At 47.0% G+C, this 27435-nt stretch overlaps 1 protein-coding gene across 6 annotated transcripts in view; it reads left to right on the top strand.

Annotated features, from left to right (window-relative positions):
- The window catches only part of tmem232 (transmembrane protein 232), a 237188-nt gene that overhangs the window by 172836 nt on the left and 36917 nt on the right, over nt 1-27435 (top strand). For all 6 annotated transcript variants that reach the window (XR_011949087.1, XM_072516415.1, XM_072516414.1 and 3 more), the window contains exons 9-10: nt 10119-10245; nt 15867-16083. Coding sequence is in view for 5 of the 6 variants with exons in the window: in XM_072516415.1 (XP_072372516.1) it covers nt 10119-10245; nt 15867-16083 (344 nt within the window). In the remaining variant the exon portion in view is untranslated. The remainder of the gene's footprint in view (nt 1-10118; nt 10246-15866; nt 16084-27435) is intronic.

Here is a 27435-nt window from a genome sequence, read left to right as displayed (position 1 = left end):
GATTCCCTGTCTCTTATTTTACACTGCCATGCCTCTCATTGTTCATCCCCCCCCCCCCCTCTCTCTTTCTGCTGATGTTCAGTTTTGCTTAAAAAAGTCGATGAACGGCTGCCACCTCCGAGCAAACCCCTGAATTGATCCTCTCAAGGCGAACTTAATCTTTTCCAGCCTGAGAAACCCTGCCATGTCACTAACCCACACTCCTGACTTTGGAGGCTCCGAGACCCTCCATCCCAACAAAATCCGTTTCCGGGCCACCAGGGAGGCAAAGACCAAAACATCGGCTTCTGCCCCCCCCGGGCCCCTGGATCCTCCGATATCCCAAATATTGCCATTTCTAGACTTGGAGTCACACTCCCTCCTAGGACCTCTGACATGACGTCCGCAAATCCCTACCAGAATCCCCTTAACTTTGGACATGCCCAGAACATGTGTACGTGGTTCGCCAGGTTACCCCCCACCGCCTGCACCTATCCTCCACTTCCTCAAAAAACCTACTCATCCGGGCCACAGTCATATGAGCCCTATGAACCATCTTAAACTGAATCAGGCTAAGCCTGGCACACGACGAGGATGAATTGACTCTCTTCAAGGCTGTTTCCCATAGTCCGACTTCCAACTCCCCTCCCAACTCAAAGAACAAAGAACAATACAACACAGGAACAAGCCCTTCAGCCCTCCAAGCCTGTGCCAAACACGTGTCCTATCTAGACCAACCGCCTGTATCCTTCTATACACTGTCTGTTCATGTGTCTATCCAGATAAGTTTTTTAAAAAATATTTTTATTAAGGTTTTTTAACAACACAATTTTTTCCCCTTACAAACAATAATCCCCCCCCCCCCAACCCCCCATGCTATCTCCCGCTCGTCCATCCCCTCAGACAGTCTCTCGTTCCCCCCTCCCCCCCCCCCCCCCCCCCCCAGGGTTGCTGCTGCTGCTGATCGACCTTCTTCTCTATCCAGATAAGTTTTAAAGGTCGCTAATGTATCTGCCTCAACCACCTCGCTTGGCAGTGCATTCCAGGCCACCACCACCCTCTGTGTAAAAACCTTACCCCACATATTTCCACTGAACCTATCCCCCCTCACCTTGAACTTTTACCCCCTTGTAATTGTCATTTCTGCCCTGGAACAAAACCTCCAACTGTTCACCCTATCTATACCCCTCATAATTTTATAAACGTCTATCAGGTCGTCCCTCAGCCTCCGTCTCTCTAGGGAGAGCAATTCCAGTTTATTCAATCTCTCCTCATAGCTAATACCCTCCATACCAGGCAACATTCTGGTAAACCTTTTCTGTACTCTCTCCAAAGCCTCCACATCCTTCTGCTAGTGTGGTGACCAGAATTGGACGCAGTATTCCAAATGTGGCCTAACCAACGTTCTATATAACTGTAACATAATTTGTGAGCTTTTATACTCGATACCCCGTCCTATGAAGGCAAGCATGTCATATGCATTCTTTAGCACCATTTACACCTGTGCTGCCACATTTAAGGATCTGTGGAACTGCACGCTCAGATCTCTGTCCTCCTTCCACTTCCACTCCCGATAGGGACCCCTTCCCACTCCATCAACTCCTTGTATATCTCCGAAACCCTCCCCTCCCCATCCCCCGTTTTTGACATCATCTTCTCCTGTATTCCCCTTAGAGGGAGGCGAGGAAAGCTTGGAACCTGCCTCCGGACAAAGTCCCGTACCTACAGGTACCGAAACCCGTTCCCACCCGGCAACTCAAATTCCTCCTCTAATGCCTCCAGGCTCGGGAAACCCTCCTCAATGAAGTGTTCCCCAAATCTCTCAATCGCTGCCCGCTGCCACCTCCAAAAGCCCCCGTTCAGTCCCCCCAGATCAAACCGGTGATTATCACAGATTGGTGACCACACTGATGGCCCCCTCCAATCCCATGTGCTGTCTCCATTGTCCCCACACCCTCAGGGCTGCCACCACCACCACCGGGCTTGTGGAGTACCGAGCCAGCGAAAACGGCAGGGGCGCCGTTAATAAAGCCTCCAAACTCGTACCCTTGCAAGATGCCGCATCCACTCGCTCCCACACCAATCCCTCCCCCACTGCCCACTTCCTAACCATCGATACATTGGCGGCCCAGTAATAGTTAATTAAATTCGGAAGGGCCAAGCCCCCCTCCCTGCGCCCCCGTTCCAAAAGTACCTTCTTCACCCTCGGGGTCTTACCAGCCCATACAAAACCCGAGATCACCGCGTTCATCTTCCTCAAAAAAGCCTTAGGGATAAAAATTGGAAGACATTGAAAAATAAACAGCAACCTCGGGAGGACTGTCATCTTCACAGTCTGCACCCTCCCCGCTAATGACAGCGGGAGCATGTCCCACCTACGGACGTCTTTTATTTTCTTGACCACCCTGCCCAGATTTAACTTATGGGGGGAATGAGTTTTCATGGAGGAGGTATGAAAGGCCATGGGGATGGGCTTGAAGGTGCCCAGCTGGGACAAAGTCCCAGAGAACTGAGGCAGGCCTTCTAACCAGACTGCATTGGCCCTCGCCTGCCCCCGTGACTGTCCATTTTCTGCTTCGTGAACCTCTGAAACGTTTGACTCTATCTTGCCCCAGCCTCACTGGAGTGAAAATTGGGTCTAACCCAAATCTGGTCCACCGAGTCGGGAAATTTCCCAACTTGAGCTGCTCGTCTTTTCTCGGTAGTGAAATTCCAGTCAAAAGTCTGTGCCATAATTTTTAAAATGTATTTAAATGTAGGCAGTGGGATACATTTATGACAATACATCAGTCACTAAAAGTACCTATCTAAAAGCACATAATATGTGTTTTCATGGCCATTTTGCAAACAGCTGATACTGGATTGATTGATTTATTGTCACATGTACCAAAGTTTTTCTACAGTTAAGGAAACTTACACAGTACGTACACAGTAGACAAAAAGAGTAATCGACAAATAGTGATTGATTACAATGCGGAACAAGGGTGAAACAAAGCAAATACATGAGCAAGAGCAGCATAGGGTATCGTGAATAGTGTACTTACAAGGCACAGATCAGACCGAGGGAGAGTCATTGAGGAGTCTAGTAGCTGTGGGGAAGAAGCTATCCCTATGTCTGAATGTGTGGGACTTCAAACTTCTGTATCTTCTGCCTGATGGAAGAGGGCAAAATCTGGGTGTGAGGGGTCTCTGACAATACTGTCTGCTTTCCTGAGGCAGCAGGAGGTGTACTTGCTAGCCCTGACTTATATTAAACAAAAATAACAATATCACAAGCTCACCAATAGACCATAGCGATAGAAATACGCTATTTATTTGAACTTTACAGATGTTCAGATTACTAAATGTCCTGAATGCAGGATTTAAATATTCACCCCAGTTTTCACCCCAACGAGAGCCGGGGTGTTATATAGGTACATTTGTGAACCCTGCCTCTAGGCAATGTAACTGATAATGTAGAAAATAGCCTAGGCATGTCTACCCACAAGTAAAATTCAATCTAACTAATTAGTATCCAATTAGTCTCGTCCCAATCACCAGCAAAGTGATGGAAGGTGTAATTGAGTGTGTTATCAATGGCACTTAGTCACAAATTACCTGCTCACCAATGCTTAGTTGGTGTTCTGCTCAGACCACTTGGCTCCAGACCTTATTACAGCCTTCATCTAAACATGGACAAAAAAGCTGAATTACAGAGGTGAGGGGAGAGTGACTGCCCTTGGCGTCAAGGCAGCATTTTGACTAAGTGTGGCATCAAGGAGCCCTAGCAAAACTGGGGTCAGTGGGAATCGGGGGGGGAACTCTCAACTGGTTGGAGTCATACCTAGCACAAATAAAGATGGTTGTAGTTATTCATAGAATCGTAGAATGGTTACAACACAAATTAAAGTCATTTGTCCCTCATGTCTGTGCCATCTCTCTGCAAGAAAATCTCAGCCGTTTCTACTCCCACCTGTTTTTCCCATGACCTTGCAAGTTTTTTTTCTATATGGATAATTAACCAAATCCCTTCTGAAAAACATGGGGCGGGATTCTCCGAAATTGAGGCAGAGTGTTCGCGCCGTCGAGGTTCACAACGGCGTGAAACGGCCCCGATCCCGACCGATTCAGGGCCCTTTAATGGGCTAGGAGCTGCGCCGCGTCATTTACGCGCGCCAGGCCTTGGCGCCGCGTAAAGGCGGCGTCGCATGCATGACACGGCCGGCACCGCATAACTGGCGTCACCCGTGCATGCGCGGGTTGGCCGGCGCCAACCCGCGCATGCGTGGTTGCCGTCCTCTCCGAGTCCGCCCCGCAAGAAGATGTCAGATGGATCTTGCGGGGCTGCGGAAGAAAGGAGGTCCTCTTTCAGAGAGGCCGGCCCGATGATCGGTGGGCACCGATCGCGGGCCAGACCCCATTTGAGGCCCCCCCCCCCCCCCCCGGTGCAGGATCCCCCCCCCTGCAGGCCGCCCACCAGCGTTCCCGCGCTGTTCCCGCCGGCAGCGACCAGGTGTGGACGGCGCCAGGGGGGAACCCGCCGTTTTGGGCAGGCCGCTCAGCCCATGCGGCACTGAGAATCGCGGGGGTACCGGTGAATCGCCATTTTGGCTGTCTCAGGTGATTCACTGGACCGCGCCGCGCAAAACGCGATTGTGCCAATCTGGCCGCTTCCGTGAATCGCGGGAGGACGTCGGACCGGCATCGCGGGAAAATTTGGCGACCCAGGCGATTCTCCAAACCGGCGCGGGAGCGGAGAATCGAGCCCATGATTAAATCTGCATCGATCACACTCTCAAGTTGTGCATTCCAGATCCTAACAAATCTTAGCATTAAAAAATTCCTTGTGTCACTTTTAATTGTTTTGTTATTCACTGTAAATCACTATCCTGTTATTTTGATTCTTCCTTCAAGAACACTTTCTCCTTCTCTACTCTGTCCAAAACCCTCATGGTTTTAAACACCCCTAACAAATTCCCTCTCAGATGTTTCTTCTGTAGAGAGAACAATCCCAGCTTTGCCCATATAGTCACAAAACTGAAGTTCTCAATCCTGAAACTGTTCTTGTACATCTTTTCTCTCTCCTTTGAATGGTTTCATATCCTTCTTAACGTGTGTTGTTCAGAATTGCACACACATACTCGAGTTAAGGCCAAACCAGTATTTTATAAGGTTCACCGTAACTTGCTTGCTTTTGTACTCCGTGCCTTTATTAGTAAAGCCCAGGATCCTGGATGCCTTATTAACCACTTTCTCAACCTGCCACATTCAACAATTTGGGCACAAATACCCTGAGGTCTCTCTGTTCCTGCAGCTCCTTTAGAATTGTATCCTTTGTTTTCTGTTGCCTCTCTTCATTCTCCTCACTATATCATATCACTTCACACTTCTCTGCATCAAATTTCATCAGCTATGTGTCTGCCCATTCAACCAGCCCATCTATGCCCTCTTGAAGTCGATCACTATCACAAAATTGCTACAGCACTGAAGGACGCCATTTGGCCTCTCATATATGTGCCAGCTCTCTGAATAAGTAATTCACCTAGTGGCATTCTCTCCTTAACCCTGCAATTTCTTCCTTTTCAGATAACAATGTAATTTCCTTTTGAATACTATGATTGAAGTTGCCTCCACTACGTTCTCAGGCAGTGCATTCCAGACATTAACCTATCACTATGTGAACATTGCTTTCCTCATATTGATTATTTTGATCTGTGTCCTTTCCTTCTCGATCCGTCACAAGTGGGAACAGTTTCTCCCTATCTACTCTGCTCACACTCCTCAATTTTGAATATCTCTATCAAATTTGGGAACTCCACTGCAGGGGTCAGTGTTGGCACTGTTGGTCTTCCTGATATGTATTAATGACCTCGACTTTGGTGTGCAGGGCACAATTTCAAAATGTGTGTTTGATATGAAACTTGGAAGCATTGTGAACTATAAAGGGGATAGTTAGAACTTCAAAAGGAAGGTAGTTGGAGGTCAGTTATCTCAGTACCAGGACATCACTGCAGGAGTTCAGGGTAGTGTCCTAGGCCCAACCATCTTTGGCTGCTTCATCAATGATCTTCCTGCCAACATAAGGTCAGATGTGGGATATTCACTGATGACTGCACAATATTCAGCACCATTCGCAACTCCCCAGACCCGAATTAGTCCATATCCAAATGTACAATATTCAGACTTGGGTTGGCAAGTAACATTCGTGCCACACAAGGGCCAGGCAATAACCTTCTCCAATAAGAGAGAATAAACCATTGCCCTTGACATTCAATGGCATTACCATCACTGAATACCCCACTATTAACATCCTCGGGTGACCATTGACCACAAACTGAACTGAATTAACCATTAAATACTTTGTCTACAAGACCAGGTCAGAGGCTAGGATTCCTGCGATGAGTAAGTGGGCAACATGGTAGCACAGTGGCTAGCACCGTGGCTTCACAGTGCCAGGGTCCCAGGTTTGATTCCCCGCTGCGTCACAGTCTGTGCGGAGTCTGCACATTCTCCCCGTGTCTGTGTGGGTTTCCTCCGTGTGCTCCGGTTTCCTCCCACAGTCCAAAGACGTGCACGTTAGGTGGATTGGCCATGCTAAATTGCCCTTAGTGTCCAAAAAGGTTCGGAGGGGTTATTAGGTTACGGGGATAGGGTGTAATTGAGGGCATAAGTGGGTTTGTGCAGTCTCGATGGGCCAAATGGTCACCTGCACTATATGTTCTGTGTTCTATGTTCTATGTAACGCACCCCCTGACTCCCCAAAGCACAAGTCAGGGGTATGATGGAATACTCTTCACTTGCCTGGATGAGTGCAAGAAACTCAACATCATCCAGGACAAAGCAGCCGCTTGATTGGCACTGCTTCCACAAACATTCACTCCCTCCACCACAGATGCACAGCAACAGCAGTGTGTACCATCAGCAAGATGCACTGCCGGAACTCACCAAGGGCCCTTAGACTGCACCTTCAAAATCCACTACCATCTTGAAGGACAACATCAGCATACACATGGGAAGCCCACCACCTGGAAGTTCCCCTCCAAGTCACTCCCCATCCTGACTTGGAAATATATCGCTATTCCTTCACTGTCGCTGGGTCAAAATCCTGGAACTCCCTCCCTAATAGCACAATGGGTGTACCTACACCTCATAGACTGCAGCAGAAGGGTAGGCAACAAATGCTGGCCTAGCCAGCGAAGCTTAAATCCCGCAAATCTTTCTCGTGTATGAATTACCTCTTCTTTCACCGTGGCCTGGGTAGCGTCTTTGTTTCTTGGTAAAGGCAGATGTAAAGTTTTTATGTCAACCTCAACAATGCTTCCATGCGTAAATCTACTTTTTGGTCCCTAATGGATTTTATTCCTCCTTTTCCCACCCTTTTATTATTTATTTGCTCACAAAAGACTTTGGAATTAGCTTTTATGTTAGGCGCCAGTCTCCATACACCCTTTTTGCTTCCCTTGTTTGTTTTTCCACTTCCCCTCTGACTTTCTGTACGTAGCCTGGTTCTCCATTGTATATCCACCTGACATATAACAGAAGCACACCTTTTCTCCATCTTAACCTCCAGCTCTTTTGTCATCCAGGGAGCTCTGGATTTGTTTGTCCTACCTTTCCTCTGAGGGAATATACCTTGACTGTACTCAAACTATTTCTTCATGTTTTTCTGCCAACCTTTGATTCCAAATTTGTCAGCATAGATCCATTCTTATGCATCTGAAGTTGGCTTTTTCACAGTTAATTATCCTTATTTTGGATTGTTCTTAGTCTTTTTCTATAGTTAGCTTAAAACTTAAGATATAATGATCATTGTCCCTTAAATGTCCTCCTATTGATACTCGGTTCACTTGGCCCACCTCATTCCCGAGAACCAGGTTTAGCAGTGCCTCCTTTCTCTTTGGCCAGGAAACATATTACTGTAGAATTCTCTAAGAACTCATGCTCCTCCCTTCCCTTTACACTTCTACTATCCCATTCTATATTTGGATAGTTAAATGCCACCCATTATAACTGCTCTACAATTCTTGCACCTCTCTATAATTACCATACAAAGTTGTTTCTCTACATACATTGGCAGTCTATAGATTACTCTGAGCAATGTAACTGCACCTTTTTTATTCCTTGGCTCTAGTTTAATGGATTGTGAATTTGACCCCTCTGAGGCGCCTCTTTCCAGCACTGCAACGCTGTCCTTAATCAATACCGCCGTCCCTTATCTTTTTCTTTGTTTCTTTAGGGGCGGCATGGTTGCACAATGGTTAGCACAGCTGTTTCACAGCTCCAGGGTCCCAGGTTCGATTCCTGGCTTGGGTCACTGTGCGGAGTTTGCACATTCTCCCCGTGAGGCGTAGGTTTCCTCCGGGTGCTCCGGTTTCCTTCCACAGTCCAAAGATGTGCAGGTTAGGTGGATTGGCCAGGGTAAATTGCCCTCAGGGTAAATGGGGTTGCTGGGTTACAGGGATAGGGTGGAGATGTGGGCTTAAGTAGGGTGCTCATTCCAAGAGCCGGAGCAGACTCGATGGGCAGAATGGCCTCCTTCTGCACTGTAAATTCTATAATTCTATGATTCTTATCTTTCCTGAACACCTCGTATCCAGGAATGTTTAACACTCAGTCCTGCCCTTCTTGACCCAAAGTTTCAATCCTCCACGGAAAATCTGGATGACCTTCAACAACTTGAGGACAGGCTAGGCAAGGTGTCTACAAGATTATGAGGGGTATGGATAGAGTGGATGGGCAGGCACTCTTTTCCAGGGTGGAGTGGTCAGTCACTATGGGCATAGGTTTAAGGTACGTGGGGTAAAGTTTAGAAGAGATGAGCGAGGTAGGTTTTTTTACACAGAAGTCTGGAACGCGTTGCCAGGGGAGGTTGTGGAAGCAGAAACATTAACGGCGTTCAAAAGGCATCTCGACAAATACATGGATAGGATGGGTATAGAGGGATACGGCACTAGGAAGTGCTGAGGGTTTTGGCCAAGGGTGGTATCATGACCGGTACAGGCTTGGAGGGCCGAAGGGCTTGTTCCTGTGCTGTATTGTTCTTTGTTCTTTGTGTGGCTACTTGCTTCACAAATCGAACATGAAGCCCAGCTCAAATTGTGACTCTGGCCATCCAAATCAGATCATCAGCCATCCAAATCAGATCATCGGCCTACACTAAACGTCTGCCCTGAAAGATCCAATCCTGCTGGCATCACACCATTCATACTGCTTCAGCTGAAGGCGTTGAATGGATTGTTAACCACAACATCAAATTATAATTGCTTTCCCATCCCTACGAATAAAAATATGTTGTGTCTTGTATTTCCAAATCTGAGATTACATTAATGTATACCACAGAACAGTTGTCCTATCACAAACACCTGGGACCATCTCTGTATATTCCCATCCTGCCAAAAAAATGGTTCACTATTATTCTCTGCTATCTGATCCTTAGCCAATGCCCTTTAATTCCAGGGTCTTCAATGTGTATTATTTTGAATTTATTCCTCCAGGATAGTCCACTGAAAATATGCACTATTGAAATTGTTAGTACAAAGGAGGACCATTATTACAATCACTATACAGAATATAATATGTAAAATTGTATGTATTGTCAGTTAAAATAAAAGATTTATAGCTGTAAGAACAAAATAAATGATTGACAAACTACAGTAATAATGACAAAATACAAATTTCTTTACCCGTCAGTCTGGCCTCAATAAAAGTCGAGATGGATTTGCAGGTACAGCATTAGTTATTTTATTTGGCTTGCAAGCCTGATTCATTTCACAGAGGTATAAGACACATCCAGTCTCCTACACCCCGGAAAGCGAATGAACAAAGAGACAAAGGGATTTCTGCAAATCAATTCAAATGGTATCAAGTTTCACATACACAATTCCCATAGGTCATCCTACACCCCTCCTGACCTGGTCATACATTCTGATTGGCTCACTTCCAATCCCTTCCTCTGGCCCCTATTACCCAGCATCCTTTTCTCCTCCTTTGGTGGACACACCTCCTCCTTGCTTTGCCATGCGGTCTGAAATCCTTTGTCTGTGAACTCACCAGAATGAGACTGGCCTATCTCTACATTACAGTAACTAATATCTCTAAAGTAACTATTTTATATCACATTCGTCAATAATAGGTGACATCGTGTTTTTTTTAATCTTCAGGATTGATTCTGCACTTAGTTTGCTGCTCCTAGGAGAAGCTGCCAAAATGAACATGACTTGTTTGAAAGCTTTGACAGAGCTGGGCTCAATTCTTATTTCACGTTTAAGCTCTCACAGTTTAAACCAGGTAAAGGTGAAACTACATGGTATGCATGCAAAATATTACAGATCATTCTTTTAAGAACTAGTTTTCTCTTAATTTAAGTATGTGCGGCTGGATTCTTTACTGGCGGGATTCTCCGTTGCCCTGGCAGCACCCTCACCCCCAGGGATTTCCCGACGGCGTGGGGCTGCTCACAGTGGGGAACCCCATTGGCCAGCTGGCGGGACAGAAAATCCCACTGCCGGCAGGAAGGAGAATCCCACCTGTTACATTTGTTTAAGTTTAAATCTCAAGAAAACTTTGCTGCTGTTCTGATCCATTCTCAAAGTAATTAGAGCCGAGTAGGGCAGAACATCAGAAATCAGGGTAAATTGAATGGAAATCTTTCTGGATAGATGTGTGGGGATGGGTGCCTCAACTTGCCCCTTAAAGACAATTTCCATGAGAGGATTTCGTATGCCAGGGGTTCCCATGCCCTGGGTCTTCAAAGAGACCTACATAGGTGTGTGTAGCTATGCTTGGTCAAACTATTTGCAATACCTGGCGCACTGGTGGATCTGGGGATCATATTAAGATCCAGGCTAGGATGGAGGCATAGACCATTGAAGTATTGTAGATGTAAGTTTTAAAGATGTATTTAAAAGAACTGATGGTGGCTTGCTTTGTAATGGCAAAAGGCATTTGATAAGGTGCCACATCAAAGGTAGTTGTGGAAAATAAGAGCTCATGGCTTTAGGGCAGCATGGTAGCATGGTGGTTAGCACAATTGCTTCACAGCTCCAGGGTCCCAGGTTCGATTCCTGGCTTGGTTCACTGTCTGTGCAGAGTCTGCACGTTCTCCCCGTGTGTGCGTGGGTTTCCTCCGGGTGCTCCGGTTTCCTCCCACAGTCCAAAGATGTGCAGGTTAGGTGGATTGGTCATGATAAATTGCCCTTAGTGTCCAAAATTGCCCTTAGTGTTGGGTTATGGGGATAGGGTGGAGGTGTGGGCTTGGGTCGAGTGTTCTTTCAAAGAGCCGTGCAAACTCGATGGGCCGAATGGTCTCCTTCGGGACTGTAAATTCTATGGTAAACTTAGTAGATGGTGTCTCTCTACTAACTTGGATAGATGATTGGCTGGCAGAAAACAGAGTACGCCATAAATGTGTCTTTTTCTGATTGGCAGGATTTGACACGTGGAGTCCCAAAGGGCTCTGTGCTGTGGTCTCGTTTTACAATTTATATCATATAATCATAGAATTTACAGTGCAGAAGAAAGTCATTTGGCCCCTCAAGTCATCACCGGCCCTTGGAAAGAGCACCCTGCCTAAGCCCATACCTCCACCCCATTCTATCACTGTAACCCCACCTAACCTTTTTTGGACACAGAAGGGCAATTTAGCAGGGTCAGTCCACCTAACCTGCACAACTTTGGACTGAGGGAGGAAACCGCAGCACCCGGAGGAAACCCATGCAGACATGGGGAGAACGTGCAGACTGCGCATAGACAGTGATCGAAGCCGGGAATTGAACCTGGGACCCTGGAGCTGTGAAGCAACTGTGCTACCGTGCTGCCCTCACTTAGATGAGGGGAACAAAGGCATGGTGGCTAAATTTGCAGATAACACAAAAATAGGTAGGAAAATATTTCTGGAGAGGACTTAATAGGTTGCAGATGGATAGAGGTAAGTTGAGTGAGTGGGCAAAAATCTGGCAGATGAAGTATAATATAGGAAAATGTGAAGTTGTTCACTTTGGCAGGGAGATAAAAAGGCTGATTATTAGTTAAACCTAGAACCACTGCAGAATTCTGGGGTGCAGAGGGATCTAGGTGTTATTGTGTATGAGTCATGAAACGTTAGTATGCAGGTGCAGCAAGTAACTAAGAAGGCTAATGGAATGTTCTCCTTTATTACGAGAGGAATTGATCATAAATGTAAGGATGTTCTGCATCCGTTATACAGGGGATTTGCGCGGTCATGTCTTGAATGCTGTGTGCAGCTTTAGTCTTTTTATTTAGTGAGGGACAGGACGTCAATGCATTGGAGATAGTTCAGAAGAGTTTAGAAACATAGAAACTAGGAGCAGGAATTGACCATTCATCCCTTTGAGCTTGCTCTGCATTCAGTATGATCAGGGCAGGTCCTCTATCTCAATGCCATATTCCCACTTTCTCCCCATACCCCTTGGTGCAGAAGGGTGCTAGACTTGAGAATCATCACCTCCTTCGAGGAGGTGACCGGTATGGTCGAGGACAGGGCGGCCACTAATACAGATTGGCGGACGTTGCAGAGGTGAGGAACCACCGGGATCCACCCGGAGGATCTGTCAAACGTGAGTTATTGCCCCACTGACCACATGTCCATTCTCCTGCAGGTCCTCCCAGGTGACCCCCCCTCTCCTGACTCCGAGGAGGATAGCACCGAGGATGCAACCAGCCGTGGCACAGCTGTCATCCCACCCTCCACCAGTGCAGATACACATATCTCGGTGGGACATGTTAGTGGTCAGGTTTCTGGGGCACAATCTGGTGAGCACCACACTGCCGCTGTTGTACATCTGGTGGAGGCAGGAACCCCCAGGCGAGACAGCAGTGGGAGGCATGCTGGATCCCAAGACCCAGCTGGGTCCCAGACTGATGATGAGCCTCAGCTGAGTGGGTTACCCGGAGCTGATGGAGACGATAGGGAGCGTCCGGGACATTCTGAGGGAGATGCCAGCGTCACTCCAGCAGATCCATAGCCGCTTGGAGGAGTCCCAGAGGCTACGAGCACAGGAGATGGCGCCGGCAATGAGTGGCACCGAGGCAAACACTGTTAGAGTGGTGACCGCAGTGGAGAGCCTGGTGCACGACATTGGCACTATAAGTAAAGGTGTCCAAGACGTCGCGCAGTCGGTGATGGCCGTGGCTGAGGGTCTTGGCAGGATATCTGCCTCGCTGGGGGATATCACCCAGCACCAGACCGACCTTGATGAGGTTCTGAGGGACATGTCCTGCTCTCAGATGTGCATGGCTGAGGCGCTGGAGAGCATGTTCCAATCACTGAGGAGCATCGCCGAGGGTGTCGACACGATGGTGCGGACTATAGGGAACTGCCAGAGCCAGATGATGCAAGGGCAGCCGGGACACGAACTAGCTGCCCCTCCATCCCAAGGTGAACCCCAGGGCCCTATGGGCACCGACTGGGAGGAGGGGTGCTGAGTGCTAACCTGGACCCATCCCATGGAGTGGCAATGGTGGCCACCAGCTCCCCCAAGTTCAACCTCTCTGATGAGGCCATGTCTCGCAGGCGGCACACGGGATAGGGCAGCACGGTTGTGCTTGTGCTGCTGGCAAGTGAGCCGGAGCCCTCCGGCCCCTGAGCCCCCTAAGGCTGCCCGTCAGAGGCATCGATGGCAATGGAACAAGGTAAGCAGCTGGCTGCCTCCACCTCAGATATGCATCCTGGGGAAACACCAAGACGTAGTGGTGGTAGAGCTAGGAGGGCCAAGCACGTTAAGGATCACTGAGGGCACAGGAGGGAGGGAGGGGGTGGGGTGGGGGGTAGGTAGGGGTGGGGTTGGGGGCTGGGGGGGGTGGCACTTTCAGGAATGGGGTATTGTACAGCACATTAAAAAACTTTTTGCACAACCATTATGATGCCTCTGTCACTTTCTTCCGCAATGTGGGCTGACCCCCGGACCTTTTGCCCATCTCTCCAGACAACCCCCCCTCCCCGTGGCACCCACCCACACTCCGACCGTGGTCTTGTCCCCGGAGCTGTGTCCATCCCCTGGGTGTTCCGATGTTAGCTGCTGCATGTGTGGTGTTGCCTCCCACAGTGTTCAAGGACAGTGTCCAGGCATCAAAGTGCGATTGGAATGCTAGGCATTGACACCCACATGCTACATGGCCCGCCTACCCATGGGATCCATTTGACATGTGTCAAGTGCTCACTTAAATATAATTGCCAATTCCGTACTAGCGGTTGTCTCCAGCCGCGCAGCCAGAGTCCTCAACAGTCGGCGGTGCTTATGGGTGATCGGTGGGCAGACGGGCAGGAACAAGGGTTGCCCCCAGAATGAGGTTGAGATCCAGGGGATGGCATGGTGGTACTGGGAGTGATTGCCCCCCCAGCGCCTCCCCCATCCACCAACCCTCCCATGGTCCCCAACCCCCACCAAACACTGGGGTGGCAAGCCCAGCACTCCCGGGTTCTTTGCCTATGAGCAAGGATTTCTACTCACCTCCTTGACTCCCCAAGAAGCCCTTCTGCCAGGTTCATGTTTTTAAAAAGATGTACTAATTGGCGCCAGAGTGAGCACTTGCTGGAGAGGCAGCTGAATGATGGGAGGCCGGTGGATATGGGGCCGCTCCCGCTGATTGTATGGAAATTGGGCCTAAGTGGTGATAATTGGTTTCTCGCCGCACTACAGTGTGATCCTGATTTCGCCTACCGGAGTGGGCCGGTTGCATCGCAAACTGTTTGCCGCCCGGTGCGGATCTAGTTTTTGGCCTCTCCTGCTATTCACAGGCCTCGTTATGCTTGAGCATGAGCGTAACGAGGCCAGACGATCACGCCCTATATTTCTTTCTTGAATACATTCCGTGACTTGGGCAGCACGGTAGCATTGTGGATAGCACAATTGCTTCACAGCTCCAGGGTCCCAGGTTCAATTCCGGCTTGGGTCACTGTCTGTGCGGAGTCTGCACATCCTCCCCGTGTGTGCGTGGGTTTCCTCCGGGTGCTCCGGTTTCCTCCCACAGTCCAAATTTGAACTGGGGAGAATAATGGAGGGGTTCTACAATTCATGGGCATTATTCATTATGCGCTTTCGAGAATTGGATTACATCGAACACTGGGGGCGGGGGTGCGGCTGGAGAGTTGTGGGGGGAGGGGGACTGTATGTGTTAATGGTGACGATGGGTGATTCCTGATTCCTTTTTGTTATTTGTTTAAGTTAACATGCGGGCCAATGTCTGGGGTTTGGTGGGAGGATGGGATCGTTGTTATTGATATGGGGATTGACATTACATTCGTCACTGATTATTGTTTATTGTTGGGTGTAAATTTGGGAGAAAATGTGAAAAAGAAGGAGAATAAAAAATATGTTTTAAAAAAAACTTGCCCCATGCTCGCTGACCTACTGTGGTTCCTGGTTGGCAAACATTTGATTTTAAAATTCAAATCCGTCCGTGAATTTCTGTAACGTCTCTATCTCTGTCACGTCTACAATTTTACCCCTTGCTAGCCATTCCGGTCTCTTGCATATCCTCAATTACCTGTCCTCATATTTCTTGATGTACCTCCTGTGAAACACCTTGGGACATTTTGCAATGTTACAGGCCCTGTATTTGTCGTTGTGGCTACATACTTACTTTCCTCTAAGAATGGCTTTTCCATAGTGCCTTATTTAAAATTGTCAGGGGCCTGGAGCAGGGGAGAATTTTGCAGATTGGAATGCACTACCCCAGCCAAATGACTTGTGTTTTGGAAAGAACAAGTTCTGACGCAGATTGGAAACTCCTTATCCAGTTGTCTTTTCTTACATAAGACTATAAAAGTGTACAAGGTATTCTTTGGCAGCATTATGAAGTACAATAGAACTGCATTAATTCATGCTGTTTGTATTGCAAACTTTAATACGTGAATCCAATATATTATAGGAGATGTATTTTAATTCTAGGAAAATGTGAGCACAGAAGATCTGAACGTTTGTTCCTTGCAGCTAAGTCATCTTTATTGCTGTATACTAGGAGACATTTGTCTCTTTGGCAGCACCTCAGAAATCCAAAAGGCTGCTCTAATTGGGTGTGGAAATTCATCAAAGCAACCTAATAGGACAAGTGCACCAGGATTGCTTCAACTTCTACAGATTCAGCCAGCAACAACACCAGGAGATGGTAAGTGCAAGGAAGGAAGGCAAATTCGATTATTTTAAAAAAATCAAAATTGGTAGCAATACACCAGAAGGGATGATAATGCTACAACTGGTATTCACGTTACATTTCTGTATCTCCAGCTATTTATTAAAAACTTCATATCTGCATTCAAGTCCTGTCTTGGGCCAGATTTTGTAGTTGGTTGTAAATAACTGATTTCTACCATTCATCATGCTTACAGTTAGACTTTTAGTCAGCTTTTGAATGACAACTTACAATTATGGTTTAGCACACTGGGCTAAATCGCTGGCTTTGAAAGCAGACCAAGGCAGGCCAGCAGCACGGTTCAATTCCCGTACCAGCCTCCCCGAACAGGCGCCGGAATGTGGCAACTAGGGGCTTTTCACAGTAACTTCATTTGAAGCCTACTTGTGACAATAAGCGATTTTCATTTCATTTTCATTTCATATATAAAGACCCGAAGTAACATGACACCCTGAAGGATTCTGTGACATATGTGAGCAGCACAGTGTGTTTGTTCAACCAAATAGATGGAAGAATCTTCATTGAGATACAGAAGCCCGGAATTTCACTACCGAGATCAATTCAGCACTGAGTTTCAACAGCCCTGCTGAGTTTAGGGATGCACCTAGAATCAACTAAATTCAGGCCTTTCAAATTGATTTTTGGTCATGAGGGAGACGGACCACTTAAATTGATTAAGAAGAAGTGGTGAGTCAGCGTTCTGAGACTACATTGGTGAACTATGTGTCAAACATTACGGAAAGCTAGGTCTGGTGACGGGCGGCACCTGGCGTAGTGGATAGCACTGCTGCCTATGGTGCTGATGACCCGGGTTCGAATCCTGACCCTGGGTCACTGTGTGGATTTTGTACATTCTCCCCATGTCTGCGTGGTTTTCACCCCCCAGAACCCAAAGATGTGCAGGTTAGGTGGATTGGCGATGCTAAATTGCCCCTTAATTGGAAAAAAAATAATTAGGTACTCTAAATATATACATTTAAAAAAAAGCTAGGACTGGTGAGTTGGCTGGCAAGCATTTAAAATTGTCACAGCATGTGATGAAAAAAGAGGCAGATAAGAAATCAAAAATTCATAATTTTGTTAATGGAGAGAAAGTATTAGTATTATTACCAGTGGTAGGTGAACCAATAAAAACAAGATTTAGTGGCCTTACCAAATCGAAAGGAAATTGATTTAAGTAAATTTAATAAGAATGCCAGATAAAAGGAAAGCTCACAGATTGTGTAATGTTAATATGCTCGAAAGGTATTTTGATAGGGAAGGAAAGAAGAAGGGTGTGTTACTACTTATAACTCAGAGAAGAGATAAATCCGGATGACTCTGAATTTGACATTCCTCAAATTAGATTGGACAATGAGGAAGTAATAAAAAATTTGGATAAATTAATGAGTTGCCTTTCAAAGGAAAATCAAAGTGATCTGAAATAATTATTACAGCAACATATGTGGGAATAATCTAGGAAGTACAAAAGTAATTATACATGATGTAGAAGTAAGAAATTCTATACCAATTCAGCAACAAAAGTTAAGTTACCAAACTTGACTGACTTAAAGGATACAGGAAAGTACACTTATCAGAAAGGGTGAAGGAAGTTTTGGCTTTTGGAATGCCAAATGGTCTATCAGTTTAAAGTTATGCCATTTGGGATGAAGAATGTGGCAGCAACATTCCATGGATATTTCTGGATGAAACAATTGTGCAGTGTACATTGACAATTTGGCAGTGTTCAGTCAAACGTGGAAGGAACATTTGGAACATTTAAAGGAATTGTTCAATCAACTACAGGAGGCTGGCTTGGTAAACTAGTCACATTCTTAGGTCATGGTCATGGACATGGGCAGATGGCCCCATGGAATGTGAAAACGGAAGCTATTGGGGGTGGGAGGCTGGGGGAGTTCCCAGTACCATCAATGAGAAGAGAAGTTCTGAGATTTCTGGATATGCTGTGACAGAAAATTCATGGCAAATTTTAGCACTGTGGTTGCTCAAGTTTTAAAAAAGAACTGGAAATTTCGTTGACATCCAAATATCAGGAGCATTTGACAGTCTGAAAACTGTGTTAACCACTGCACCAGTTTCAGCAACACTGAATTATGACAAGCAATTTAAGGTTGCCATTGATGCGAGTGATGTGGGCGTTGGCGTTGTACTGTTACATATAGATATCGAAGGCATACAATGACCTGTTGGTTATTTTTCCATAAAGCAAAATATTCATCAAAAGAAGTATTCAACTATCGACAAAGGCCATTGAGTTTGGTATTGGCAACATTTTAACATTTACGTTGCTAACTGTTCATCAGAGGCAATGGTTTATACAGACTGTAATCAATCCATTGAAGTTTCTGGGAATAATTTACAAATCAAAATGCAAGACTGTTTAGACGGAATATATTGCCACAGCCATTTAACTTGAAAATTATACATATAACAGGAAGAGATTACGTGATTGTAAATACTCTCTCTTGTCCATCACTACCCTCACCCCACACGCACATTCTCTCTTCTTCCCCCACCTTCGCACACACTCTCTTCCTCCTCACCTCTCGTATTCACTCTCTCTTCCTCCCTACCCCTCTCACATATTGTGCCTTCCTCCCCACTCCTCGCACACACACTCGTTCATCCGCCACACCTCATGCACACATTCTCTCTTCCTCCCCTCGTACATGCACTCCCCCCCCACCCCTTGCGCACCTGCTCCTCCCTCACGCACTCTCTCTTCCTCCCACCCCTCGCACAGACTGTCTCTTCCCTCACCCCTCACACACTCTCTCTTCTCCCACCCCTCGCACGCACACTCTTTTCCTTCCTCTCCTTGCGCACATTCTCTCTACCATCACTTCTCACACACAGTTTCTCTTCCTCCCTACCTATTGCACACAGACTCCAATGGCCCCCACAACTTGCACACACTCACTCTAGCCCTGCACCTCACACATCCTCACTCTTTTCCTTGCCTCTCACGTAACCAAAAAATTGGCTGACGGAAAGGAAACAAAGAGCAGGAAAAACAGGTCTTTTTCCCAAATGGCAGGCAGTGACTAGTGGGGTACCACAGGAATCCGTGCTAGACCCCAGGTATTCACAGTATATATTAATGATTAGGTGTGGGAACTAAATGTATTATCTCCATATTTGCAGATGACACAAAACTGGGTGGGCGGGTGAGCTGTGAGGAGGATGCAGGGATGCTTCACTGTGATTTGGACAAGTTGAGTGAGTGGGCAAATGGATGACAGATGCAGTATAATGTGGTTAAATTTGAGGTTATCCATTTCTGCAGCAAAAACAGGAAGGCAAGTTATTTATTATCTGAATGGTTATAGATTGAGAGAGGAAATGTGCTACACGACGGGAGTTTTCCTGCACACCAGTCACTTAAAATAAGTATGCGAGTGCAACAAGTGAGTAGTGGGGTGGCCAGGAGGTGGGCTGTGGCGTCGGGGTAGACGGGTACGCAACACCATTACTGCAGCTGACAAGACAGCCATGCAGCTGCGCATGCTGCTAACAGCCTGCTATAAACCTGGTGCCCTGGGTCATAAAGGTGCCAACCCCCCCCCCCCCCCCCCACTCCCGGGGCACCCCCTTCGTGCCCTCTGGCCCCAGCTGACCCATTAGCTGTATGAGTGCTCCAGCACAACCTGTCCCATCTTTTCGGCCACGATCACGGTAGGCACGGTACGGTAGCACAGTTGCTTCACAGCTCCAGGGTCCCAGGTTCGATTCCCGGCTTGGGTCACTGTCTGTGCGGAGTCTGCACGTTCTCCCCGTGTCTGCGTGGGTTTCTTCTGGGTGCTAACCACTGTGCTAACGTGCTGATGTTATTGAAACTTCATAGGGAGCGAAATGGTATATAAACAACCAAGTACAAAGGGTAAAAGCAGGCATACTGCAACACTGAAACCACAGAGCCTGTTGAAACTTCCAGGGAAGTGAAATGGTATACAAACAACCAAGTACAAAGGGATAAAAGCAGACATACTGCAACACTGAAACCACAAAGCCTATTAAAACTTCAAGGGGACTGAAATGCTTCTCCAAGAAACAAGCAGCAGAATCTATCCGTCCTGTGAAGGGATGTTAGGAGAGAGAGACGGCAGCTGTACTTTGTCCATTTATGAAATGTTAAGCATGAAAGAAAGCAGGCTTCAAAGCTTCACAAACCCAAAGTAACCCCCATCTCAGTGGAGACCCCTGAACTGGCTGATTCCAGCCAAGCCCTAGCCCCCCAGCTCCCTTGAAGACCCCCCCGCCACAACACTGGCCAGCGGTTGATGTCCAATTTTGCTCCCTGAAGGTAAGTGGAGATGGGTACTCACCTCCTTGCTCCCCATCGGAGTTCATGGCTGCTAATCCCCACGTTTAAGGACCAGTGGTGATTTGCGCCCAGGTGACTTCCTGCTCAGGGAGGGGGGGGAGAGATTACCGGGAGTCTGCTGCATTCAGCGTTAATCTCACTAATGAGATTTAAATGAAAGCAAATTTGCGGTGATATTTTTCCCGCCCATTTTGGACGAGGTCCTTATCACACAAGCTGGAATGGGCCCGGAGAATCTGAAACTGTTTGGGCTCAAATTCCGTTACGGGAGGCTTCCACAATTCTCCTGACATAGCAGGATTCGCCAGGCGCAAAACAGTTTCCGATTCTCCCATCAAAAGGAGCTAAGTGCTTTCTCGGTGGTTAAGAGAAAGCGAAACCACTTAGCTCCTTTTGATATGGTGAGGAGCTGTCACTTGTCGCAAGTGTTTATAAACATTGTGGTTAGCATCAACGCAGGGTTCTCGAGGTGCATTAAAGCGTGAAGAGAAAGATAGATAAATAATCCACCAAACACCTGTCTCAGGACTAATAAAACTGTAAGTCACTGGCTAGTGAAATGTATTTCTGTGTGAAATTCAGTGGGAGTTTTCCATTACAAAGGTCGCCAAGTGATTTGAAGCCCTTTCAAGTGTACTTGGCTTTTGAGGAAACTTCTGACACTTGTAACAGCTCCTACTTTAAACACGTTTGTCTGAGGCAGCAGATGTTAGGGAAGGGTAAGTGAAAATGCAGTGATCTTTCACTGTACTGCATGGACTGCTCTTCAGCTTTCAGGCAGGGGTCTCTGATGAGGGGTCCAATAGTGTCTCTAGGGGTCTCTGATGGGGGGATCCTGATGGGGGATCTGATGCGGATGACGGATGAGGGTGACTGATGGGAGGGGCTGGAGGAGATGACTAATGGGAGGGAGCTGGAGGAGGTTGGTGAGGAGGGGGTCGGTTCACCCTTATGTGTGTGAGCCGTTGGGGTGGATGACCCAGTATTCCCTTGGTGGTGGAAGGATGCCACTACTTTTCAGCAGGAAGGCGGGGGGGGGGGGGGGGGGGGGAATTGCATTACGGCTGGGGTGAGGGGGCATTGCCGGACCTCAGGATCGGGCTGCCTGCTAAAACGGGTGGCCCAATACCGGGATTCCAACGGAATCCAGCAAGTGCTCCCTCAATGCATAAACTTGTATGGAAAAGGAAAGACCAGTCCCGATTCTCCACTGACAAGAGCACTTAGTTCCAGAATGGAGAACCCTGGTCCATATGTTAATAGTTAGAAACTTATCTTCATTTCACCAATCTCCAACTGAAAAATAAAGGGAACAAATTACTTGTTTAGAAGGACCAAGAACATGTGCTGCAGTGATGCCACATCTATGACTGATGGGGGGTCTGATGTGGGTGACTCATGGGAGGAGGTTCGAGGAGATTGGTGAGTTTAAAGAACGGGATCATAGAGCGGTGACAGTTTAAACACTGGGATCACAGAGCGGCGACAGTTTAAATACTGGGATCACAGAGCGTCAACTGTTTAAATACTGGGACCACAGAGCGACGACAGTTTAAATACTGGGATCACAGAGCGACGACAGTTTAAATACTGGGATCACAGAGCGACGACAGTTTAAATACTGGGACCACAGAGCGACGACAGTTTAAATACTGGGATCACAGAGCGACGACAGTTTAAATACTGGGTTCACAGAGCGACGACAGTTTAAATACTGGGATCACAGAGCGACGACAGTTTAAATACTGGGACCATAGAGCGACGACAGTTTAAGTACTGGGATCACAGAGCGGCAACTGTTTAAATACTGGGATCACAGAGCGACGACAGTTTAAATACTGGGTTCACAGAGCGACGACAGTTTAAATACTGGGATCACACAGCGACGACAGTTTAACTACTGGGATTACAGAGCGGCGACAGTTTAAATACTGGGATCACAGAGCGACGACAGTTTAAATACTGGGATCACAAAGCGGCGACAGTTTAAATACTGGGTTCACAGAGCGGCGACAGTTTAAATACTGGGATCACAGAGCGGCGACAGTTTAACTACTGGGATCACAGAGCGGCGACAGTTTAAATACTGGGATCACAGAGCGACGACAGTTTAAATACTGGGATCACAGAGCGACGACAGTTTAAATACTGGGATCACAGAGCGACGACAGTTTAAATACTGGGATCACAGAGCGACGACAGTTTAAATACTGGGATCACAGAGCGACGACAGTTTAAATACCGGCATCATAGAGCGCCGACAGTTTAAATACTGGGATCACAGAGCGGAGACAGTTTAACTACTGGGATCACAGAGCGGTGACAGTTTAAATACTGGGATCACAGACGCTGACAGTTTAAATACCGGCATCACAGAGCGCTGACAGTTTAAATACTGGGATCACAGAGCGACGACAGTTTAAATAGTGGGATCACAGAGCAGCGACAGTCTAAATCCTGGGATCACAGAGCACCGACAGTTTAAATACTGGGATCACAGAGCACCGACAGTTTAAACACTGGGATCACAGAGAGACGACAGTTTAAATACTGGGATCACAGAGCACTGACAGTTTAAACACTGGGATCATAGAGCGACGACAGTTTAAATACCGGCATCACAGAGCGGTGACAGTTTAAATACTGGGATCACAGAGCAGCGACCGTCTAAATACTGGGATCACCGAGCGACGACAGTTTTATACTGGGGTCACAGAGCGACGACAGTTTAAATACTGGGATCACAGAGCGGTGATAGTTTAAATACTGGGATCACAGAGCGACGACAGTTTAAATACTGGGATCACAGAGCGACGACAGTTTAAATACTGGGATCACAGAGCGGTGATAGTTTAAATACTGGGATCACAGAGCGACGACAGTTTAAATACCGGCATCATAGAGCGCCGACAGTTTAAATACTAGGATCACAGAGCGACGACAGTTTAAATACTGGGATCATAGAGCGGCTGTGGTGAATGTAAATACAGTTAATTCACCAGTTATGTTCTATCTTATTAATCCTGTGGGCTTTATCTGTGAGCCATTGTATGGCTTCACCCACAGGGGGAGATGTTGGAGCATGTGCGGGCTCAGCCCATGGCTCCGCCCCTTTGAAGGAGTATAAGAGTAGCTGGCCTGTGGGACTGTCCTCAGTATGTACCAGTCGCAGGCAGGCAAAGTTGATAGTTAATTAAAACCACTGTTTTACTCCGACACGAGTCCTTGAGTTAATTGATGGTTGCATTAGCGGCGACAGTTTCAGTACTGGGATCACAGGGTGCCGACAGTTTAAATACAGGCATCACAGAGCGGAGACAGTTTAAATACCGGGATCACAGAGCGCCAGCAGTTTGAATACCGGGATCACAGAGCGCCAGCAGTTTAAATACTGGGATCACGGAGCGGAGACAGTTTAAATACCGGGATCACAGAGCGCCAGCAGTTTAAATACTGGGATCACAGAGTGGAGACATTTTAAATACTGGGATCACGGAGCATCGACAGTGTGGTAAACCACCGTGTTCCTATATTAAGGGTTGTACGGTAGAACCTGCACTACAGGTTCACCTGGGCCCCTGCATGCTAGCTCCGCCCAGGAGCCGGGTTATAAATATGCGTGGCCTCCAGCTCGCAGCCATTTTGTCAGCTGCTGTAGGAGGCCATACATCTGATACTAATAAAGCCACAGTTTGGATTCAACTTCGTCTGCAGTCAAATTGATCATGCCTCAGACAGTTTAAATACTGGGATCACAGAGCGGTGATAGTTTAAATACTGGAATCACAGAGCGACGACAGTTTAAATACTGGGATCACAGAGCAGCGACAGTTTAAATACTGGGATCACAGAGCGGTGATAGTTTAAATACTGGAATCACAGAGCGACGACAGTTTAAATACTGGGATCACAGAGCGACGACAGTTTAAATACTGGGATCACAGAGCGATGACAGTTTAAATACTGGGATCACAGAGCGGTGACAGTTTTATACTGGGATCACAGAGCGGCGACAGTTTAAATACTGGGATCACAGAGCGATGACAGTTTAAATACTGGGATCTCAGAGCGGTGACAGTTTAAATACTGGGGATCACAGAGCAGCGACAGTTTAAATACTGGGATCACAGAGCAGTGACAGTTTAAATACAGGGATCACAGAGCGGAGACAGTTTAAATATTGGGATGTCAGCAGTGACAGTTTAAATACTGGGATCTCAGAGCGGTGACAGTTTAAATACCGGGATCACAGAGAGCCGACAGTTTAAATACTGGGATCACAGAGCGCCAGCAGTTTAAATAGTGGGATCACAGAGCGGTGACAGTTTAAATACTGGGATCACAGAGCGGTGACAGTTTAAATACTGGGATCACAGAGCGCCAGCAGTTTAAATAGTGGGATCACAGAGCGGTGACAGTTTAAATAGTGGGATCACAGAGCGATGACAGTTTAAATACTGGGATCACAGAGTGCCGACAGTTTAAATAGTGGGATCACAGAGCGATGACAGTTTAAATAGTGGGATCACAGAGCGATGACAGTTTAAATACGGGGATCACAGAGTGCCGACAGTTTAAATAGTGGGATCACAGAGCGATGACAGTTTAAATACTGGGATCACAGAGCGCCGACAGTTTAAATACTGGGATCACAGCGGAGACAGTTTAAATACTGGGATCACAGAGCGGCCACAGTTTAAATACTGGGACCACAGAGCGACGACAGTTTAAATACTGGGATCACAGAGCGACGACAGTTTAAATACTGGGATCACAGAGCGATGACAGTTTTATACTGGGATCTCAGAGCGGTGACAGTTTAAATACTGGGGATCACAGAGCAGCGACAGTTTAAATACTGGGATCACAGTGCAGTGACAGTTTAAATACAGGGATCACAGAGCGGAGACAGTTTAAATATTGGGATGTCAGAGCAGTGACAGTTTAAATACTGGGATCTCAGAGCGGTGACAGTTTAAATACTGGGATCACAGAGCGGAGACAGTTTAAATACTGGGATCACAGGGTGCCGACAGTTTAAATACTGGGATCTCAGAGCGGTGACAGTTTAAATACCGGGATCACAGAGCGCCGACAGTTTAAATACTGGGATCACGGAGCGGAGACAGTTTAAATACCGGCATCACAGAGCGGAGACAGTTTAAATACCGGGATCACAGAGCGCCAGCAGTTTAAATACTGGGATCACAGAGTGGAGACATTTTAAATACTGGGATCACGGAGCATCGACAGTGTGGTAAACCACTGTGTTCCTATATTAAGGGTTGTACGGTAGAACCTGCACTACAGGTTCACCTGGGCCCCTGCATGCTAGCTCCGCCCAGGAGCCGGGTTATAAATATGCGTGGCCTCCAGCTCGCAGCCATTTTGTCAGCTGCTGTAGGAGGCCACACATCTGATACTAATAAAGCCACAGTTTGGATTCAACTTCGTCTGCAGTCAAATTGATCATGCCTCAGACAGTTTAAATACTGGGATCACAGAGCAGCGACAGTTTAAATACTGGGATCACAGAGCGGTGATAGTTTAAATACTGGAATCACAGAGCGACGACAGTTTAAATACTGGGATCACAGAGCGACGACAGTTTAAATACTGGGATCACAGAGCGATGACAGTTTAAATACTGGGATCTCAGAGCGGTGACAGTTTAAATACTGGGGATCACAGAGCAGCGACAGTTTAAATACTGGGATCACAGAGCAGTGACAGTTTAAATACAGGGATCACAGAGCGGAGACAGTTTAAATATTGGGATGTCAGCAGTGACAGTTTAAATACTGGGATGTCAGAGCGGTGACAGTTTAAATACCGGGATCACAGAGCGCCGACAGTTTAAATACTGGGATCACAGAGCGCCAGCAGTTTAAATAGTGGGATCACAGAGCGGTGACAGTTTAAATACTGGAATCACAGAGCAATGACAGTTTAAATAGTGGGATCACAGAGCGGTGACAGTTTAAATACTGGGATCACAGAGCGCCGATAGTTTAAATATTGGGATCACAGAGCGATGACAGTTTAAATACTGGGATCACAGAGCGCCGACAGTTTAAATAGTGGGGTCACAGTGCGGTGACAAGTTTAAATACAGGGATCACTAAGCGGTGACAGTTTAAATACTGGGATCACAGCGGAGACAGTTTAAATACTGGGATCACAGAGCGGCCACAGTTTAAATACTGGGATCACAGAGCGACGACAGTTTAAATACTGGGATCACAGAGCGACGACAGTTTAAATACTGGGATCACAGAGCGATGACAGTTTTATACTGGGATCTCAGAGCGGTGACAGTTTAAATACTGGGGATCACAGAGCAGCGACAGTTTAAATACTGGGATCACAGAGCAGCGACAGTTTAAATACAGGGATCACAGAGCGGAGACAGTTTAAATATTGGGATGTCAGAGCAGTGACAGTTTAAATACTGGGATCTCAGAGCGGTGACAGTTTAAATACTGGGATCACAGAGCGGAGACAGTTTAAATACCGGGATCACAGAGCGCCGACAGTTTAAATACTGGGATCACGGAGCGGAGACAGTTTAAATACTAGCATCACAGAGCGGAGACAGTTTAAATACCGGGATCACAGAGCGCCAGCAGTTTAAATACTGGGATCACAGAGTGGAGACATTTTAAATACTGGGATCACGGAGCATCGACAGTGTGGTAAACCACTGTGTTCCTATATTAAGGGTTGTACGGTAGAACCTGCACTACAGGTTCACCTGGGCCCCTGCATGCTAGCTCCGCCCAGGAGCCGGGTTATAAATATGCGTGGCCTCCAGCTCGCAGCCATTTTGTCAGATGCTGTAGGAGGCCACACATCTGATACTAATAAAGCCACAGTTTGGATTCAACTTCGTCTGCAGTCAAATTGATCATGCCTCAGACAGTTTAAATACTGGGATCACAGAGCAGCGTCAGTTTAAATACTGGGATCACAGAGCGGTGATAGTTTAAATACTGGAATCACAG

The sequence above is a fragment of the Scyliorhinus torazame genome, chromosome 9 (genome assembly GCF_047496885.1).
Source record: "Scyliorhinus torazame isolate Kashiwa2021f chromosome 9, sScyTor2.1, whole genome shotgun sequence".
Lineage (NCBI taxonomy): Eukaryota > Metazoa > Chordata > Chondrichthyes > Carcharhiniformes > Scyliorhinidae > Scyliorhinus > Scyliorhinus torazame.
This window is presented reverse-complemented; position numbering and strand designations above follow the sequence as displayed.